At 46.7% G+C, this 22523-nt stretch overlaps 1 protein-coding gene across 2 annotated transcripts in view; it reads right to left on the bottom strand.

The window, feature by feature from the left end:
- Window positions 1-14600, bottom strand: part of CACHD1 (cache domain containing 1) — an 81340-nt gene extending 66740 nt beyond the window's left edge. The window contains exon 1 of one of the 2 annotated variants that reach the window (XM_015870815.2): window positions 14078-14600. In XM_015870815.2, coding sequence (XP_015726301.2) covers window positions 14078-14281 — 204 coding nt within the window. In that variant the 5' untranslated portion in view covers window positions 14282-14600. The remainder of the gene's footprint in view (window positions 1-14077) is intronic. The other variant, XM_015870816.2, reaches the window with a different exon arrangement.
- Between the last annotated feature and the right edge of the window lie 7923 nt (window positions 14601-22523).

Raw genomic sequence — 22523 nt, 5'->3', positions numbered from 1 at the left:
ACCTAGATGGCGTATTCTGCATAAAAATATTTCAGAAGGACAAAACAATGCATGGAAATAGCTGGAAACATTTAAAGGAGAAGCAAGGGCCAAGACACAGGTCTTCAAAACACTCCTACAACAATTTTACCTTCCAGGTATTCAAAAGTACATGGGAAAATAAGGGTAACCCAAACAGAGCAGCAAGAAATGGATTAGATAAGGCAATTGGCTTCTCCATATGGACAGAAAGACACCACCTGAAGAAGAAGAAATCCATGAAAAGCACTCATGAATGCACAGGCTAATCTGGAGTTGAGGGATTAAAACCTCACCTCTCACTCTGTTATCTGGATAGGGCGATTCCACAGAGTTTAAAAAACAAAAGATGCCTACAATCCTACAATTGAAGGGAGAGAAAACAGCAGCATACATAGAGATGCTCTGGCAGAATCAAATGCTGCCTTGCTCAGAAGCTGCATTCTGCTCACTCACACCTTGCTTTTATACACTGCTTATGAGGATTCCTCCCGCCTCATCCCTCGAGTCCAGAATAGATGCTGGGCACCAATTAGTAACAGGAAGGTTATTGACCATGCTGGGGTGACACCTGTTAGTACTCAGATCAGGATTCCAGCTATCACCACCACATTTCAATCTACGAGAAGATCCACATCTACCTGCTGGTTCCCTGTGACATGTTTAATGTGCAGAGGAGGAGAAAGGAAATGCACAGCTTCACAGGTAGGAACATCCACAGCAAAGGGAAGAGGGGCAAACAGAGCACACCACCACTTCCTTGGAATTTACTTGAACAGAAAACAAAATCAATAGAGCCCTACAGCACATTTTGCAAGAAGCAAGAGACTCGGGTTGTCACTTCACATATCCATCATCCAGCAGCACCACTGGTTCAGGGTATAATCCCAAATCTGAGCTCCCCCCTCCCCAGAGGAAAGTCACATTTATGCTTCCAATATTTTCCAGTTTTTCTTTCACTACAGCACTATCACACATTTCCTTGTCCTTGCAGAGATCTATCTGGGATTGTGCATCTGTAGTGAAACACAGCTGCTCCACTTCTTTTCTGCTTTATTTTTTTCCTCCATTTAAAGAACCTGCATCTATCAGCCTCCCAATTAGCTGCTCACTATCAAAAGGCTGCTTTGGCCTTTCATCTTCTTGAAAACTGGATTCAAGTGACAGGGAGTCATGGAAACTGTGTTTGGGGTCATTTCCTGTTTCAGCATTTAGTCACCAAAAATAAAATAACAATAATAGTGGGCTTTTTCTCATGCAAAATACCAAACGTTTGTTATCCCATTCTGCAAAGTATGCAGTAGTTATAAAAATATATATTCTTTGTGAGAAAGTCATCCGACAAACTAGGAACCTGATTTTCAGTTCAGTGTTGAACTAACTACCCCAGAAGGAAATTGAAGTGAAAACCAAAACCTTCACTTGAAGTCCCCCTTGCTTTCCATTGTGCTCAACATGCAAAGAAATTAATCAAAAAATTTAGAAGAAAAGTTTCAGAAATGCATGCTTATTATTTTTCATAGTACAAGCTCAGCAAACAGTGGGACTCTTCAACACTCCACTAAGCAAGGAGGACAGTCGTATACTAGCTAACAGTATGTAGGCTTGCTATCCAACCCCGTAAGTTCTGTGAATCAAAGAATCATAGAATGTCCTGGGTTGCAAAAGCCCACAATGCTCATCTCTTTTCAACTCCCTGCTATATGCAGGGTCACCAACCAGCAGACAAGGCTGCCCAGAGCCACATCCAGCCTGGCCTTGAATGTCTCCTTATCCTGAGAGATGCCCTTTTATGTTACCCAGGAACATGGAGAGAGCTCAGCCTACTGCACCTGCACCTCTGGATTTACATTCATGTTGGCTATGTATGCTCCTCCTGCAATGTTTTTTGGTTTAATGCCTTCAAACTTCCTTGCACTACCTCAGTGCATCCCAGGTTTCTCCCAGCCATGTCACAACTGCTCTACACTTGGGACAACTGCAGATCCTTGGTTCAGGCCAGACACTGGCCTCATTTTGCTCTTTCTTGATGATTCTTTGGGATTCCTCAGAATCTGAAGCAATAGCTGGGGTGCCCTCACTGTGAGCTCACATGGAAGGCATGGATAAGAACTCATTAAAACATCACGGCAGCCACAAGAAATGAACACGGATGCACTGATGTATCAAAAGACACACAGAGGCTGGATGAGCCCAGAAAGGCTTTAGTGCAACTCCAGGAATGTGACAGGCAGGGCTGACTTAAAAAAAAAGAAAACATTTAAATAAGACACACAGAACGCGATCAAAGCCCAGCGAAGCGGCCCCCTCCTTTCATTCTATTTACTCCCACAACCAGCGCCTCTGNAAAGACAACATGAAATTAGGCCAATGCTGATGTGTCAAAAGCTACTCTATGAATGAAAGTGGAAACTCAATACTTGCTCTCATGAAGATATTTGCAAGGTCAGACTGAAGGGATCTGTGAGCTCACAACCTCATCTTTTGTGAAAGAAAACCATTCCCTTGCCAAGAATCAGTGGTACACCATGGACATTAAAAATACCAAAATCCAGCTGATGGATTAAATACAAAATGAAAGACAACATCAGATCTCAACTAAAACAATACAATAAAACACTGTTCTGGTGAAAAGGCCACTACAGATGAACCTAATTAATCCTTGGAACTTATTTAAAATAAAAAAAAAAAAAAAAAGAAAGAAAAAAGGGACTACCTGGGCTGTGAAAAGTTGTCTCAGTTTCCCTGGGCTGAGAAGCTGTTGTTGACTCAGACCCACTTTTACTGGCAGGAGAGCAGGGAGCTCATTGCAAATGCAAAGCCCCAGCTGGGGGTAGGAAGGACTAAAAGTGTTAAATGCTGGGCTCATGAGTGCCAATACCAATCACCTCCGCATTGCAGAGCCGGGGTTCCACCCCCCTCCCTCTCGCTCCCCATTATTCTCCATTCAAGCTGAAAGTGAGAAGGTCTTTTCCTCTGCCATTCTGTGTCAGCCAGACTTGGGAAGCTCTGCAGGAATTGCTGAGAGATCCAGAAATGCACAAAAGCCTCCTTCCACAAAGCGCCCTTTCATGCAGGCAGTGTGTCTATTAAATACGTCCTGTTAATGTGCATACATTTTTATAAAGAGATTATAAAGTGAAGACTCAGTCACTAACTCAGCTGCACAATAAGATTTTTAAGTTTATTACTAGGAAATTGGGGTTTAAAACGAGTATCTGGGAATGCTTCGTAACTCCTCTTTAGTATTACTTAAATGGGGCTGGTGGCCACAAGTGACAGCCAGAGCTGCACTTGGTGAGTTTTAATGCTTTCATTTCTTTATTTGGCGACACATGGGCACCTCCAGCCATGATCCTACTGCATTCAGTGCCATTCTGATAAGAAATGAACCAAACGAGTCAGGTCCCAAGACCACACCTTCACAAAATGCAATGCTCTGAGGATACCAGCACCCTCTGTCTCCTTGGGGTTACAGGAGCATCACACAAAACCCCAGCTCACATCACTCAAACTGAAGGTGCACCAATATCTCCCAAGCTAAAAGTCACCTGTGCAGCCCCTGCCTCCCACCCTCACCTTCTTGAAGTACCAACTTCTCACTGACCATTGGGCACAGTGGAAAAGAGGGCAGAAGTTGGAGGTGGGTCCTCCTGCCATACTCCAGTCACTTCTCATCATCCCAAAGCAACCCCTCTGTGTTTCCACCTGCACCAGCCAGTGCCACATCCTGGAGAGGCACAGCTAAAATACCTGGTCCAGCCCAGCCTGCCGTGCAGGACAGGCTTTCTAGAAGATCCACAGCATCATCTCACTGCCACCAGGAAGCTCCATAGAAGTCTGATGCAAATGATGCTCTCCCATGGCAGCTCTAGATGAACTGGTGAGATGCCACTTGTTCCTCAGCATTTGCTTCTGCTGTCACCAAAACCAAAGCAATAAACAGCTTCCTGATCTACTTTCTCCACTGTATTTCCCCTTCTATCTTTTTCTCTCCTTCCTTTGCTCACAGGGGCTCAAACTCTCCCAAGAATCTGAATCACACACTCAGGTGTGAATCTGAATCACACACATTCCTGCCAGCCCTGGGAAAATGAAAGCTTTTTTTTTTTAATTTTTTTTTTTTCCGTCAGCCAAAAGAGGAAAAGGAAAGAGCACATCTTTTTCCTTTCCTGCATCAAAGCAAGGCCACAAGTTGACAGTCTCCACCAGCACGGCTATGGCTTTGCTCCAGCTTCACATGCCAGCCTTTGCTGATCTGCAGCCAGCCACACCACCAGCCCACAGACTTACTATAACAAGATATTAATATTTGTAATATATTTCGGGACATGTGGGCAATCAGACAGACCTTATTTCAGAGCAGGGCTCTCAAACAGACAATGAATGCAGCTGTTTTCAGTATTAAAACCAATCATCTCCTTGCAGCAGCAGCAAAAAAGATGTAGTCCTATTCCTCATTATAGACACAGGGATGGAGCAGATGGCTGTAAAATTGCTGGGCTTTGTCACACAGACAGTGCAGGGCAGAGCTTTGGGTCTCTGCATTTGAAGGCATCAGTCCCACCAGCCCTGCAGGGAAACCTCCCATCAGGTGCACACCACCAGGGATCTGTTTCAAGCACATTTACCCTCATCCTAGCAGAGCAGCTGTGTCTGTTCACCCACCTGCTGGAAGGCAGCAGACATCCAGCCCTGCTGCACCTTCAGTGCTAACAAGTACCATGCTGTGGGAGCACAACTCATCACCTACACTTCCATGCTGGTCAAAGTTTGGCTCCCGAGGACACAGACACACAAGGACTCTCAGTTTTGGTATCAAAACTACCAAAACATGGATTAAAAAGAATCAGACAAGAGCCTGAATGAGCCTCAGCTACACACCATGCACAGCTGAGCCCAGCAGCTCTCACATAACTCAGCTTAGAGGTGGCATCAGCTTCCATTACATTTTCAAAGAAACCCAAAACAATGCAGCTCCTCCACTAGAATTCGTAATGACTGAATTATCTCACTCTAGCTGGTTATTCTTCTCTCATAGCAAGCGTTTTCAAGCTGCAATAAATCATTCAGATGACACATCTGAAGCAGAGAGCACAATGCACCAGGCTGCACTTCTCAAACCTTCCCATTGCATCCATTTGTTTCTTGCAGGCTCTGCTTCTGCATCTTCCCTTCTCCTCTCAAAACAGCTCTGCATCTCTGCTCCTTGCAAAGAAATCCTCCTTTTCCAACAGTGAAACCTGTGCTAATTGATGCTACTTTTCATTCACTTTTAGAGGCTGATACTTTACTCTTGGACACAGGTGAGAAAGAAGCATTTGAAGTGGCCAGACTCATAGTTAACAACTCACCAAACAAACACACAAATATGAGAAGGGGGCAAAATAACATTTAAGTGACAGCACGGTGAAAAGGAATTTTAATATTCACTTGGTTCAACTTCTTAACAAATAGAAATCAGTAACCGGTCGCTTACATTAAGCCAGCTACCTGCTACTACATTGTATTTTAAGAGAAATACAGTGTAGCATCAGTAGGTCAGTATATAAGATGTTAAAAGAGGAGTGAAACTGTTGCAATAAGAGCCTACAGGGGCAGCTGGGAGTCACTGGGGTGGAGAGCAGACTTAGCCTAATTCCTCAGTTTCACGTTTGCCAACTGGACATCAGTGAAGCTAATCTAAAGCTAAAATAACTTGACTAGCAGTTTTCATCCTCCTCCTGCAATGCATTTAGAAACTCTTCCCAAATATGTTGTATTTACTTATTTTAAATCACAGCCTCCCGCACGCAGAACACAGGACGCTGTGTGTCCAGGAATAACACTTGCTAATTTTAATCTCGCAGACCAAAGACTCTGAAGCTCACAGTTTGAAAACAGATGCCTGACTGCTACTGCATGGTGTGACCAACCAGCCGTCCTCCTGCCAAAGGTGTCTGAATACCTGCACCGCAGCTGTAACTGGTTTAAATTCAAGACCCTTTCACTGCTGAAGGTCCTATCTTTAAAATAAGTGTCCTCCATGTATTTATCCTCCACGTACATTTCATGCAACACAAAGATTCTGTCTCCGAAGTGTTGGTATGGCCTCTGTTGAGCACATAGTCCATGATGCTGTGCCTGAAGGTCTGAAGCACACACCGGGGCTGCCATCAGCGATGCACTCAAGTGACCATTTCTCCTTTGCTTTATACTCCTCACCACAGTGTCAGACGTTGCTTTTTCCTACAACCAGCATTTAGGTCTCCAAAATCAAAAGCCAGACAGGCTGAATGATCTTGGTATTAGGGGAAAAAGGGAAGGGAAGATAACCCACAAGCCTTGAATGCCAAACAGCTCGGGCTCCAACCCCAAGCTCAGGACCTATCCATGACCATGGACACCTCCAGGGATGGGCGCCCACAGCTCTGGGCAGCAGTGTGAGGCTTCACTGCCCTCTGAATAAACATTTTTCTCCTAATACTTAACCTAAATCAGCCCTCTTTTAGCTTTATACCATTCCCCCTTGTCCAATCACATCCTGCCCATAAGCTGGGAACATGGCAGCTCATTGACAAGGAACAAAAGAAAAAAAAAACAAACAAAAAATATTCCCAACCTTCTTCTGTACCAACTGGTGATTTTTCTGCTCAGCTGCTTAAAGCCAAGATGCTCCACTAACACACCTTTTGTTTCAGTACCAAACACTACACCCACACAACAGGATAGCCTGCTGTAAGACCTCCCGCTCCACGTGTTTTGTGTTCCCATCTTTTCCAACAAACAAAAGGCAAAGCAGATCTTAAAAGCCTCTAAATACTGGAATACAACTTTAAAATGCCATTATCTAACAAAACTTTTCAGTGCAGTTATTTACCTATGCTTTCCTTGGCAGCTTCCCACAATCACAGCATCTGAAAAGCCACCACCAAAGGATCAGAACTGAGAAGGGCAACACCAGGCTCAAAGCCAGATCCCACCCCATAGAGTTGTGTGGGGAATCCATCCCTGCTCCCCTCTGCTCCAGCACCACAAACACCTCCCTCTGCTGTGCTCAGTATTACCACTGAGGGGAAAGCACAGCCCAAGAGGAAATATTTCTAATAGTTCCTTTGCAGAAAGCAAGAGAACCAGGAGCTGAACTGGAAACAGGGAGGTGATGAAAGCACCCGGCCCCTTTGGTGTGGTTCCATCACATTCTCTCAGGATGCTCAGTGCTCCTGGGTCAGACACGGGATTGAAGACTCAGAGACAGCTTTCCAAAGCATTGAAAAATACTAAAATTAATGAATTATGACACATTCTTGGTCTAGAATGCACAAAACTGGCAGAGAAACCCTCTGGTAACCCTACCAGAGCAAGTGCACAGCCACCTCCCCTTGAGGAGTCCCACCTGCACACACCTTTACAGGAGCTGCCAAACATGTCTCCTTCAGAGTCTTTTTCCTCCAGCTTTATTCTCACCTGTAACAATCCTTAGCACAGCCAAAAATGCCCGCTGCAACGCAGCAGTATGTACAGAAAAGGGACAAAACCAGACAAAGCTCACCAGACAGCCCCACAGAACTGCTCAGAGTCACAGCACTGCTCTTCTCAGCAGCGTGGTGTGGCTTTTCTCCCTGCCAACTGAGAGGCCGCAGCCTCCAACCACACAGTCAAAGCTGAGCAGAACAGTGCATTCAAAGGGAAATGACACCAGTGAAAAGTTGGTTTTATCAGCTGTTTCTGGCTGAGAAGCTGGCAGAAGGAGATGTAATAGTTTGTTTTTACTAACGATTGGAAATGTGCAAATAGACTTTTGCAAAATCACTTGGGAGACTCTAAAGAGACCTTACCCGCAGCTGATAAAAGCGGTGCCGGTATAACCTTTTATGGTATCAGGAATGGCTATTATTGATTGGTGACACCATTGTTTCAAAATCAGCTCAGATTTCCTTTGTGAATTCAGAGGCAGAATAGTACCTTATAGAAATCTGGACCAGGTTGGTATTCACATAATGCAGGATCCCACATTCTCCAGTTTGTACTACAGAAGTCACATCTTATCAACAGCCACTGGATAAATATCGATATCATTAAATTCAGTTTTCCATGGGAAAAAGAGCACCAGGATATCCTTATAGAGTCCATTAACACCACATGTTATATGACAACAATAAGCTACAGGGAAGTGCTGACAGCAGAACACTCTGCTTTTTATGGTGCTCTGTAGTTCATAATCTCACAGTTTATTCTGCATTAATCTTACTGCACAAGGAGGGGTAGCACAGCTACTAGCTAGAACTGCTGGAATCTGACACAGATACAAAACCGACATATCAGATAAGTTACTTAAACGTTTGACTTCCATTGCCCATGTTCAGAAAAAAAGAAAAACCCAGAAGTGATCATTTTCCTACCCAACTACACACAAACCCATCACCACCAGGATGTTCTCCCAGCTGTTATGAGCTCCCATGAGTCCCAATATACAACAGGCTGCCATCCCAGCAGCCTGATGTCACAGCTACAGGTGCTCCAGCTATGGTGTAGCAAAGGAAATAGGGAACAGAGGACACTCCCTTCATATGGGCACTGCCACACGAGTGTGCAGAACTGATAAGGTTCCAATCTTGTTGTTTCTTTTTCAATCTCTTCATTGATAACTGATGAAAATAATAAGTGCTGGAGTTCCTGCTGCGATACAACCAACCACCAGGCACCCACCTCTGCTCTGCGGAATGAAGTGAAGAAAGAATTTGGCTAACACACACTGTACTGACTTCCCTGCCTTCTTAACACACATGTTATCAGCCCTGTCACGGCTGTGAGAGCCCCAGTGTTTCACGGCTTACCTGTTTGCCTTCATGCTAATGAGAGCCCTATCCCCACACAGGGTCCCTCAGCAGCAGCAGCTCATTATCTACCAGCCCACCTTGCCACACCACATCCAGCACCTTTTATCTGCACAGGACAGCTGTGTTCCCCCTGTTTGAAGCGAAATGTCAGCCTGCAATGCACAAAAGCGAATGCAGCACAGCTTACACGGCTGATGATGCCTCAGCGCTTTGAAGGAGCAGCTCAAAGCCGAATCAAACATTCCAATTGCATCTCCCGTGTGTGACTGCTCCCCTGCCCTTCCACCAGCACCTCTCCCTGCCTTTCTGAAACATTTCATGCTGGAAAAAAAGGAATCCGAGTGAAGCAGGATGAAAAACTGCTGCAGTCTTGGGCTTTCGCAGTGTCTGCCAGAGATGGATTCAGACCAGGACATCATCACGTCAAACAGATGAGATTTTGCTCCACTGTTTCCAGCTTTGTAATTATTACTAAACCAAGCACCACCGCCAAACAGAAAAAATAAGAGTAATTCTACTCAAACATTGGTCATCCTTCCTTAGCTTTTTTTTCCCCATAGCATTTCAATTCCACAAGCTGGAAACAACCTGAAAATAAGAACAAAAGGAAGCAGTTTTCTGTGTAAAACGTTAACAGTGAGAGGAGTAGAAGCAGGCAAAATTCCTATTTCAGGGTGAAGAACCACAGTTCTGCTACTTGAGCTGGTCTGCAGTGCAGCTTGAAATGGGATTTGTCTCTATGAGGCTGTAAATCCAATGTTGTCCACCAGAAGAGCATCCTGCCAGAAAAATATACATCTATTTGTATTCTTCCATGTGATTAAATGGGCAAAGGGCTCTTGTGGCTGTAACTCCCTGCCATCACCCAGAAATCTCCATAGGTTTTCCAGAGGAAGGCAGCACACCAGCCTCCCCCTGAGCTCCAGGACATCTCAGCAGCATGGCAGCGTTCTGTGCCATCTGTTCATCTTACAAAACACACGGCTGGACAAGTTAGTAGCAAAATAAACACAGCGTGTCTGCCAGCCAACCTGGAGAAGCATGTGCTGCACTGTTTGTGGCTTTTATGCACTGCTACGGCATCTGAGCAAGTATTAACATTGAAAGAAAAATAATGAAACACCACAGTGAGGAAACAAGGGGGGAAAAATGGGCACCAAACTGCTATTTTCACAGTCAAAATGCATTTAATTCCTCCAACCAACACATGGTGAGAAAGAGCTTCCTTCATGAGGTGCAGAGGATGAAGGTGGCAGAGCTGCCTTCAAAATATCGAAGGCCCTCTGGGCTTATAACTTCTGCTACTATCTGGCTAGAAACATCAGAGTGTAGCTGGAAAGTTAGAGAAGCACTTAACGGCGCTTTTCATCTTCAAAGCGCTGCCTAATCCTTTCAACTCTCCCCAAAAGCACCGCATCCCCACTTTGTGGGTGGAGATGTTACTGTGCCCGGCACTATCCAAAAAGCACAGCTCAACCGTCCTCACCTTGCACGCCCTGTGCCCATCAGAGGGTTCAACCATACCAAAAACAAACCAAAGGCTCACAAAATCTTTTACTTATTCTCTTTCTGCCTTCACCTCATAAGGAAAAGAACTTTGGTTTAATGAACCAGTGACCTTCTCTGTAATGTTAAATGTGTTGGGAAGACAGGCAGAGGTTGGCCAGGTGATGGAGCTGAGGGAAATTCCACTGTTAGATGAGGTCACAACAACCATCAATTTTGTTATAATTTCACTATAAAACGCCACTTAATTGTTAATTATTACTGAGTGATGTCTCTGCCCAGGAGAACATATTACAGCCTGCCACCTGAGCTCCCCCTTCCCGTGCTCCAGTCCTCAGTGAGCCAGGATATGAGGCTACTTCACACCAAGCCTACTGAATAACAGAAGGCAGTTCTGCTGCTCCCCAGCAGAGATGTGACTGCAGATCATCTTCCAAGGGTGAAGCCTGCTGCCAAACTAAAATGTACTCCTGACAACCACAGGCTGCTGTCACCTTGCACAGTACCTGCATCCTGCTGTTGCTTCCAGCCCTGCTTCCCTGCACGTTTTCTCTCCGCAGGGGAAGCCAGAGGGCAAACAACAGTATGTGAGCTCACTGCAAAGAAAAAACTCCTCCTCCCTTGGACTTCATCTCTTGAGTGTAGGACTGCAGTTATAACAACAACGCTGCAGTTTAAAATGGCAGATTTCTTCTGCACTGCTGTCGGTTCATTCACCCACAAGCCGAGCAAAGGTTTCTCCTCCCACGTTCCAGCACTCGAGGAATACAAGTGGTGCAGCTGCTTCTGGTTAATTAGGGAGCGACGCTGATGAGCTCTGGGGAGAAACCCAAGCAGATCACCCTGATCAAGCACAGAAAGATGGGCATACATGCACACACGCCACTCGTACCACAATGCATGTGATGTTCAGCTACAGCACTGCCATTAACTGCAGTTTTCGCAGAACTGTCAGAGTGGGAACAACTCATTGGTGCAATATAGGAAGTCAAACCATTGATGGATTCTGTTTAAGCGGTGAGAACAGCACCAAGAGCTGCAGCACGCAGCAGGTAGCAGTGGCACACAGGTGCTGTCTCTGGGTATAAACCTTGTGTGCAGTACACTCGGCTGCTGATGCATCCCCCAAGCTGTCCCCCATGTTACACTATCCCAGCTGCACCATGCAGCACCATGAAAGGAATAAGTTTATATATGAGCTCAGAGTACTTGCAGGTACGAGAAAAGAAAGCACTACTTAAAAGCAATGGTCAGATACAGCATCGGTGCACTCATGCAAGAGTCTATAAATAGAGAGCTGTGATGTGAGTGCCAAAAACAACAGCCAGAGCAATGCTGGCATCAGGAATCTCATCCTCATTCCTCCTGTAGCTTCAGCCTGTGTTACAGTGCAGACGAACACACGCCTCACTTCTCCCAGCAATGGCAAGTAATGTGATTAGCTTAAAAACACGAAGCTTGTCTTACTGTTGTGCTATGTGAAATACTGGCAGAGGAACACGTTGCAGGAAGCAGGCGCTGCACAGACGAGATGAATCTTGTTTGCAGCACTGACAGCTGCCCCAGCACAAACCCAATGTATTGTTTGTCTCCCAGTTCCAAACCCATTACATCCCGCCCCTCTGCACAGGCATTTAAGGCTCAGACATTTGGGGATTCTCCTACCTTCTCCACTCACTCCTCTAACATCTGCTCTGGAAGCTCCACCTTATGCTCCTTCACAGAAGCTCTGTTTCCAGTCTGCATGGCTCAAGCACACCCAAACCAGCCCCTCACCTTCCCTCTGTGTAAGCAATCACTTCCACCTGCTCTGTCCCTCATTAGACATCTCCTCCCCACCTCCAACCCAGACCCACCCGTCCTCAGAACTCTCTCTTACAGCTCTGCCCCACTTCAGGGAAGGTGACACCACCTCCTGCCCATCACTGGGACATAAGATGGGAGCCAAGCTGAGCAGGACCAGAGCATGAAATCAGTGTGCAAGAGAAACATTCTGTCCTGGTATTTCCTCCTCTACAATTCACAAAACTAAGCAGATCTCTAGATGACAAAGGTTAACCCACAGCCACCTGTCTCCTACCTCTCTAAACCATCTACACTCATTCAGTCTCCGAATTCTTGACAGTTCCCACATCTGCCCTCTCATCACAGCCCCCAGCATCCCCCATCTCTGTGCTCCCACCAGTCCCTCCTGATTTTGGATCTATCTCCACATCACCTCAAAAGCAGGGCAGTGCCCCTAGGTTTATAACCAACTAGAGCACAAAAATGCTCCCAATTTCCCCAAAATGGCACCGTTACCCCTGAGCACCTGCTTGCACCAGGGGATGGTCCCACAGCACCACGCTCAGCACAGCTCTGTGCAGGAACAGAGTGGTAACTGCACCAGTATGGGCAGGTTTAGGTGACTTCAGCCCTAAAATCAAGCATGAAGCACAAGCTGCAGTGACACATGTCATAACATTTTTTGTTCTACTGTAGGAGGTCAGCAAAGAAGCTTCAAAAATCAGGGGAGGTTCGTTTTCACTGGGTTTTAATCTTAAACAGCTGTAATAATGTTACAGGGGAGAGCAAAGCACAGGCTGCACATTAGTTTGATGGGAGTTAAGGCAGCCAAAATATTAAGCATATAAAAATAGAGCTCAGTATGAAAAGGGCTTTCAGAGTTTAACTACCAGTTTCACCACATTCAATTACTTTGGGGCTTTAAAAATCCAACTGATGGTAAACATGGTGCTTTTACATTACGTGCATCCTTGTGCACTGGCACCCAGATGGCTGCAAGCAGCACCATCCCCAGGAGGAAGGTTCACTGGGGTATTGCAGGGAGGTAACCTTGTGCTTGTCTGCAAAGTTGCCTTGAATGAGACGACAGCGAACCACAGAATCGTTTGAGCTGGAAAGGACCTTTAAGGCAATATGGTCCCAGTCCCCCCTGCAATAAACAGGGACACCTACAGCTCCATCAGGTGCTCAGAGCCCTGTCCACCCAACATGTGTCAGCCACGACCCCGATAAAGTTCGTGGAGTTGTGACTTTCTTTGTTTAGTTGGTTGGGTTTTTTGTTTTCTGAATGCACCCGAAGCACATTCAGCGATACAATTACCCTGACTTAATCTGCGCTAAGTAGAGACCCCAGCATTACGTTCTCACGGGAAAACACACACATCTGCATGCACGGCGCAGGGAAAAGAGACTTTCCTGCATTGGGCACAGCAATAATCCACCTTGCGAGAGGAGTCACTCGCATTCGCGTCTTCTCAGCATCGAGGACACGAGGCAACACGGCGCGACACGCTACTGCCTCGAGGTGACAGAACAGAGCCAGTTCGGAGCAGATCAAAGGCCATTTGGGTAGAGACCCCCCGCTGCTCATCGCCCTTTCGGCTCGGAGCCTTTTAAAGCCGCATTTGCCACTGACCGTTCGTTCCCCGGCTCCCATTTCGCAGAGTCCTCCCCCGTCCCCACCTGCGCCGCGGGGCTCGGGGCGGGATGCCCGGGGGGGTCCGAGCTCTTTGTGCCGCGCGGGCACCGGGGGATGGCGGCACAAGGAGAGGGAAAGTTTGCAAAGAAGGGAAGAACCAGGGGGGAAAAAAAAGGGAGGGATGGGGGAGGAAAGGGGGGAGAAGGAAGAAAGAAAGGAAGGAAGGAAGGGCAAAACCCGGGATCGGGAGGGAGGGAGGAGGCAGGGCAATCCAGGCGGGCGGGAGCGGGGCAAGGCGGCCGGGCCGTACCTGCATGGTGACGACCCCCAGCTCCTCGGTGGCGAGCTTCCTCATCTGCGTGGCCAAAACTTGCGCTTCCTCCAGGATGGAGAACTCCGCCTCGGCGGCGCCCAGCCCGCACAGCGCTGCCAGGCACAGGAGGCCCAGCGCTCCCCGGCCCCGCGGGCGGCGGCCCCGAGCGGCGGCCTCCAGCCGCCCTCCGCCCCGCGCCATGCTGCCGCCTCGGGAGAGCGCACAGCGCCGCTTCCCCGGCTCCGCTCCGCGCCGCCCCGACCGGAGCTCGCTAGGGCCGCGGGGCGGCCGCCATGCGGGGAACGGCGGCTCCGAGAGCGCTGCGCCCCGCGCCCGGCTGCGGAGACCGAGAGCGGCGGCGGAGAGACGCAAAGTGCGGAGCGGAGGAGGAGCGGGAGCGGCGGGGCCGGGAGAGGAGAAGGAGACGGAGGGACGAGGGAGGCGTCTGGAGCCGCCGCGCTGCGGGCGGGGGCAGCGCTCGGCCGGACCCCTCCTCCCGACCCGTCCCGTCCCCTCCCCTCGGCCGCCGCCCCCCGAGGAGTGGAACGAAATGGGGCTGAGCTGGGCACGGCCCGCGATGGGAGAGCGAGCGCGGCTCTTGGAGGCGGACATCTCCACGGGCGTTTGGATTTACTTCTGATTTTCCTTCCTTTTTTAAAATCAGAGCGCTCCCGTCCAAAGGCTGCCCCCTCCCCTCCACCCCCAGCACCCCAAGGCCGAGCTCCAGCCCTGCGGGTCTCACCTCGCTAAGGGGCGCCTCGTGTCAAAGCCTCGAGGGTCTGCGCAGTTTTCAGACCCGTCTGACCTGCAGCGATGAGATGCTCCGAGGCCCATCTCGGAGCTGAATCGTTTGTAAGCATGGCGGCAGCGCGCTGTGATCCTGGAGCAGTGCGTCCCACGAGTTAATGAGCCATCAGCAGCAGAGCCCGGCTGGGTGACCTTACATCGCCGTGCCCCGTGCGACCATCGTGGCTGCCAGGTACTGCACAGTCTGTGCCTGGTGTACAAAACACCATTGGTACAGCATCCCTGTTGTTTCACGTGATAGAAAATGCCTAGAAATGGAGTTCTGGCCACTTTTCATGGTTTGTTTCCTCACATTTCCCATGCAGTGGCACTTCAACACAGCAGCACCCAGGCCCTGGCTCCCTGCCACCAGGTCTATATGAATTATTAGATTCATAGAACCATTTAGGTTGGAGGAGATCTCTAAGACCCCCAGCCCACCCCCCCAACACCCGCTGCTCATGTCCCTCAGTGCCACATCCCCACAGCACTGAACACCCCCAGTGATGGTGCCCCCCCCACCCTCTGGGCAGCCTGTACCAGTGCATACCCACTCTTTGGAGAAGAAATTTCTCCTAATACCCAACGTGCCCCTCCCCAGGCACAGTGTGAGGCCATCACCTCTCGCCCTATTACTGTTCCCTAAGAGCAGAGGCGGACCCCCCACCTCAGCCCAACCTCCTTTGTGGAGGGGTCGTAGGGGGCAGTGAGGTCTCCCCTGAGCATCCTCTGCTCCAGACCGAACAGTCCCCATTCCCTCAGGCACTGCCCATAGGACTTGTGCTCCAGGCCTTTGTGCTTGGGTCAGATAAACAGAATATACAAATGCCTTATCTATTTATCCTTGGCTTTTGCTCTTTCAGGTGACTTACAACTCCAAAAGAACATATTTTTTCACTTACCCTGTGCAGTTCTTCTGGTTTAGGATTGAACCAAATGACACCTCTCCAAGCTGCTGTACCTTTTAAGTCCATGGCTAAGGCAGCATTGGTCACATCAACAACAAGGCATTTTCTTTCCATGACACTGAGGCTCTTGGACTTCTGTTGGAGTATTTTCCCTGGGCCCAAGAGAGAGAGAAGCTGAAGGGAGCCAAATTTGCTCTTAGCACCAGTCATTTTCATATGAGATTTTATGATTTTTTTTTATTAGATTCACCAGGACACAAAAGTTTTGAATTAAAAGCCAAGTGGCTTCCAAACATCTTGGCTACATTACCCGCGTTTTTAACATTTCACTTCTGACCCCAGCTGCATGTTTGAAAAGAAAAATCCATCTCTGTAAACCCTGTCATATAAAAACTATCCCATGGAGGCAACAGCTGGAACAGCCAAATCTCCATCCACCCAGGGCACCCAAACTCACGCTCTCAATCATGAACTCACTATGTTCGTGCTACAAGTAATCTTACTCATTTTTGCTTCTTAACCTCAGGAAATGAATAAGGCATCTGTACCTTCTGCTGCCACAGTGCCAGCATCCTGCTGACGGCAAGGTAACTGATGGGGCAGGATTATGGCTTTCATACACAGCCCAATGATGCACCTGGCAGCCCTGGAGGTAGAGCTGGCTGCTGGTAATGCAGCCTCGTAGTGCTGCCTCCCACCTCCCCCTGGAACCATCGCTGCCACCTCGAGATCAGCTTCCACACATCTGGAGTTTTGTGGAAAAATAGGAAATGACTCCCTCCAAAATACCACAGGGGGAAAAAAAAGGAATGTGATTCCTAAAAAATCCTTTGCTATTCAGATGGTGTGATAGCTGGAGTCATGGGACATCAGCCAAGAGCTGCCCACACAAACAACCCGAGGCTGGGCGCTCTCTCCAACCAGGCTGGTCTTCAAGTACTTGGATGGTGACGCAGCTGTGTATTAAACCCTTCTCCTGCTCCTTTGGGATGAGCCTTGAGGAAGAGAGACAAGGCCCTGTTGGCGTGGTTGTGTTGCGGTGTACCCAAAAGAGAAGGAAGAGATGCAAATGCCAGGAGATCAAATCTGCTGCTCTACCAGCACTTGGGCATAAATAATTCAGCCATTCAGATTTGCAAAAACGAGGCCATGCTAGAAATTTGTCCTTTACCTAAACAGCAAGGGAAAAAGACTGAATCTGAAATGTAAGTGCCAGGGAATGGGAAGAAGAGGAACTTACGCTGAGAGTAAGAGTCCTTCTGACACAGTGCAAGCAGAGAGGTCAGTGTGTGCCAGCATGGGGGACAGAACTGCATGATGCCTCCACAAGAGCTTGTACACATGGCAGCACCAAAGGAAAGCAGTTTCTGTAGCACATGATGCAAAATGCACCGAGCCAAGGTTGATTCACTGCATATATCCCTCTGTAGTGATCATGACTTTCTTGATGTATCCTCTGAAGTTCCTCTATTGATGCTAAACTTGTACTTTCAAAACTGTAAGCTAACTACATACCCAGGTACAGACCCACATGAACACCAAATTCTCTGTGGAGAAAAAGCAATATCCTCAGCTTGCTGCACCTGCTTCACTTTGTGGCAAGTCCCTGCACTGTCTGAGTAATTCAGGAGCTTTGTGAGTTGGAAAGGCATGGTCTGATCTTTGGAGAATCTCCTTGAAAGTGGCATTTCTTGATGATACTGATCTTCACCCCTGTGAGCGATACAACATGGGTTCCAAAAGTGGTGAAGCAGGCAGAAGGCTTGTCTGGCAGCCTCGTGCATCCTGCTGGATCCTCTGCAGCCTTCTGCTGGCTGCTCAGCCTGCAAGCTGTGCTCTGTGAGCCCCTGAAAGGAAGCAGGATACTCCCAAGGAACTGCGAAACACTTTGTGGCTCTCCTTTCCAACCTCAAAGCAAAGACTAAAGTAAATCTTTTCGTGTATTATACATTGGAAACAACTGTCCCTTGAACACCCTTCATTAATTTCTGACAGGGAGAGCATTTGCATAGCTTGTCTTTGTGCCCACAGCCCTTACACGTGTTCATATTCACATCTATCACATGGCAGGGCCAATAAGGCTGTAAACTCCAAGTTCTATCCCAGTGCAGCTTCTGCCCACCTAATCCATCACTCCCCTATGGATTGCAACCAGTGAAGAAAATGGAAAAAATGTCTGCAGTCCTCCCCCATCTGTAAGTGTGCCTGTGAGAGTGTTCTTTCCATAACACCATCATCACCAGATAATATTTTTAATGAAAGCCATCACGTTATGTAGTTTCAGAGTGTGTGGTGTGGGATTTCAAAGTGAGCATTGTGCCCAGCTGTAGAGCTCGGGATGGGAAAAGCCTGATGTGAGCAGCACAGCCAGGTCACCACAGTTTGAGTGTGGTCTCCTGTCAGGCCAACTGCTTTTCTATTAATTATAACCAAGAGTTGATGTAAGGAAGAAAATCCCTGCTGCAAGAGGAAGACAACAGGGTGAGGGATGGGGCAGAATGGGAGCTGGAGGCCGATGGATGGGATGTGAAGTTTGCGGCCCTAGAGAGAGTAAATGGGCACCATCCAGATGGGCATTTTCTTAGCCTGCATTGGGAAGAGTGGGCACAAGGGCAGCTCAGCACAACTTGTTTCTCCTAGCAGAATATCACCCAGACAAATCCATTGCAGGAATGTGATGTTACAACAGGCATTCACAACACAGGAAAGATAACAGACATAATCTATCACAATGTAAAGAGAGCGATGACCTGACAGTGCAGGAAAGCTGCAGTCTGGGGTTAATAGAACCCAGCCTGACGCTGGCTGAGCACCTCTCCTTACTCTAGCAGCCCAATGTCTTCAGCATCTGTTTCCTTTATTCCATGCCTAGAGACACCCCTAAGCTGGCCAGTAACTCCAGACCACTGAGAAACAGATCAGTAATTCTTCTATGGAAGCTGTATGCATATATATACATATGCATATATAATATTTATGCATTCATGTTTCAATTTATGCTTCAAAAATAACACATGGTGAAAAATCTTTAGAAGTCAGGATATAAAACATCCCAGCACATAACAGTCAGGATATACATATTACTATACAGATACACACTATATGTCTGTGCATACATACACATGCTGTCCCTATATAACACATGTAAAGAGCTCACAGCACCCAGTTCAGGAGGGAGCTCTATTAAGGAATGGTGTGGTTCATCAGATGGCAACCCTGACAAATTGTGAATGAGAGTCAGCCTGCTTTTGAAACACGTTCAAGGAATTCTCTGAATATCGGTGGTTCCCTCCTGAATCACGGCCATGTGAACTATTACGTGTTTCTCATGCTCATGGATGAAAGGATGTGCCCATGCTGTGAAACAGAGGATGCAAATTACTAATTCACATTTCGTGATCTCTTCATTCTTCTGTGGTTCTTGTCATTCTGATGGATTTTTATCTACACACATATAATGGAAAGATCAAACATTAGGAAGACCCTGTTTGTGAATTATTGCTGAAATCAGAATATTGTGCTACGATTTTCTCCTTTTCATGGCTGTAGGGCCCACCAGCCCAGCCAGTGCCACGGTCACACATGCTGTGTGGCACTGGGGACAAGGATGTGCCCAGCTGCTCTGCAACCCCGGTGGTCACTGCTTGGGTTGCACTGAGTCCCATATCAAAGACAGCTGCTTCCATCCCTAGAGCTGCCAGGCCCCTGCAAAGACTCAGGGGATATATGCAAGCCATAGCTTTTCAAAGACTTGTAAGAGGGCTACATCAGGCTGGGTTCTCAAAGGTTAGATGGCATGCTGCTTACCAGCGTGGCCTAACTTAAACCAAGACTTTTCAAAGAGACAAGTTTGTTTATATTTTTCTATAATCTCATTTGTAGAAATGGCTGAACCCTTCAGCATGAATATCTTGGACTCTACAGCAGAAAATAGCTCGGAGCTTTCCAACACAAACAAAAAAAAACTCTGAAAACTTGGATCTTATCGCTGAGAAATGGCAGGCAGCCTTGGAACAGGCGCTGCTACTGGCAATATTTGTGATAATTCCGATACTGTAATCTCTTTATCTTCCTTCTGCATCTCTTCTTTTATCTTCATGTTGATGTCATGGAACTCGGCACCAAAATATTTCTTCTTCCATTCATTTTCCTTTGGCTCCATTCTCAAAATTGAAATCAGCTCATTTTCATTATTTGAAAAAGGCAGAATGTAGTGGTGTGCTTTACACGAGCTGCTGAACTCCCGGTGACAAGGAGCAGCTCTCTCCTCTCTTGCCTGGAGGACCATGTCTTGCCATGAGATTGAGCACAAACACAGCAGTGACGACTACACTGTCACGGGGAGATGATGTGGATGGTAACATTTGTGATGCTGACAGGGGGAACATGAGAGTTGTCCACCTCTCTGCTATCCCTTGAGAAACAGAATACACCTCAGCTGTCACTGTGGTGGGAATTCTTTGAGATTCCTGAGCTGAATCCACCTCAGTGAGCTGAGCAGGCACTTTATACACAGTGTTGCACTGCTGTTAGTGACAGCATCACCTAGGGCCCAGCCATGCACAAGGCAAAGCTTGTAGGGTGAGGTAACAACCTAAATGACAGCACATGTAGGTAGTTACATTCTCACTGTATCCAGTGGTTTGAAGTCTGGCCACTCATTATGGCCAACAGAAGTAACAGAAATGCACATTCTAGTAACTGAAAAACAATGTTGGAGGATTTTTGTTAAAAAAGCAGTAAATGTCACTCCAACATTGATGATGGATTACATGTACAGAGACACTCCTCCAAAATTGGACTTGTGATTAGATTGGATGTTGTTTTCAGTACCGTAGCTATTGAGGAAGCAGGAAGATGAGTGATATCTGCATACCTGACTAACGTCATGTGTTACTCCTTGCCTCCACAGGTTTTTTGGCTCACTCTTTGTCCATGCCTATGTTGGTTCTTTGTTACAGCAAGAGTCTACACAAAGTTCCAACCCTGCCTCTGTTTTACTATATTTAAAGCACATCGATATTCGTCTGAAATTCTGCTCTAGCATCAAGTCAGACACACAGAAGATACATTTGAAGCCTGAGTTATCCTATTAAAGACAGTCTTTTAGCAGGTAATATATAGGAGTGAATAGTGCAGGTTCTGTGAAAACCAAAACTTCAGACTAAATTGCCTCACTAAAGATCATGGAATTGCATGCTTGCTTTATTATCCCAGCACACAAGATTTGCTGAAGACCAAACTGGGTATTCGGTTATTTAAATGGAAGGCCAAGAGGGTAAGACGTGAAGTCACCTCATTCAAGTCACTTCTCTGGCACTGGTGATGTAAAATTTGTGTCTCATGGAAATGAGAAGTGCTGGTTAAAATGTATCTTACAGACTGGGTAGAAAGAACATTTCTGCCTTTGAAGCTCAGAGATGTTCCATTAAAAAACAAGGACCCATTTAACAAACATTTATTTCCTAACCCCCTTCTCTGCTCATTCTTTGAGTTTTGACATAATAATCAGAATGCAACTCGATAAATATTTCCAGATATTTCCACACCGCACAACACTTACAGTCTAGACTTAATTAAAGAAACAAAGAGTGAAAAATCCCAGCTGGCTTCCTTTTTCTTCTTCCATCAACAGGATTAGAATACTTATCAGTTGGGCTCTGCCTTCTGATTCTTATCACAGATTTCAGCTCCACCAGTTAATGAACAGCTGAAATGTGGCAAGGCAATAGACCTTTATTTTCCGGTTATTCATGCCCTTTATCATGAAGGCTGAACCTAGCACATCTGAAATGCCTCTTTTGGGTGAGTGCATTTAAACGTCAGAGAGCATTATTTGCAGTCCTCCTCATGGGAGAAGAGGAAAACAGAGTCAGAGGGCAGGCAAGAATGATAATAACATTTTAAAAGGTTCATTTAGTAGATTGGCCAGTGACAGTGAATGTAATAAATAATGTAATCATAGCTTGACTTTGCTTATAATTTCTCCCTGTGCTGTCAGGCTTAGAAAGAACACAGTCAAGACACTATGGAGGTATTTGTAGGCCCTAACACCATTAAAGAAAGACTGGAAAAAAATCAAATATACTTTTTTTTTTTTTAAAGGAGAAATGATAACATCTGTAATGAATCCCTTGTTAATATGTCACCAAACTTGTCTATTTTTCATGTCTTCATTGCAGCAGCAGTACATTGAAAGAAATGTGATGTAATGATAGCTACATTCTAAATAGATCACAGCTCCACAGGAAATACTGCAGTGATTTTTTGCTATAGAGTATAGGCACTGATAACCTTCCTGGGAGGGAATCTACATGTTTACATTTATAGATATTCAGTGCAGCCAGAAATCAGCAGAGCCATCACCTTTAATGCAAGAGGCAAGACTGCTGTTTGCTGTCCAGATGGTTCAGTTCTGGAGCACTGCAGCCATGGATGCTGCACTACATTATGGCAACAATGAGCTCCAGAACAGTCATGAGTTTGTCTCAATCCCCACCTCAAACAGCAGGTTATTTCATAATGTGAGTGTATGATGAATGCTAGATAGGGCAGCATTCTCCAAACATCAGTGGACGTGATCTCTGCCATAACCAAAAGAAAATGCCTATTAGATGCAATTGCTTTAGTGTGTTATAGAATGGTATAGAACGAGCATTTTCCATATGCCTAACTCTACCCACTAATAAAATAATAGGAAATTACTGTCACTGCATTGTGAAAATTGTTGGGGCTTTCCATGAAATCAC

This window comes from Coturnix japonica, chromosome 8 (genome assembly GCF_001577835.2).
Source record: "Coturnix japonica isolate 7356 chromosome 8, Coturnix japonica 2.1, whole genome shotgun sequence".
Taxonomy (NCBI): domain Eukaryota; kingdom Metazoa; phylum Chordata; class Aves; order Galliformes; family Phasianidae; genus Coturnix; species Coturnix japonica.
This window is presented reverse-complemented; position numbering and strand designations above follow the sequence as displayed.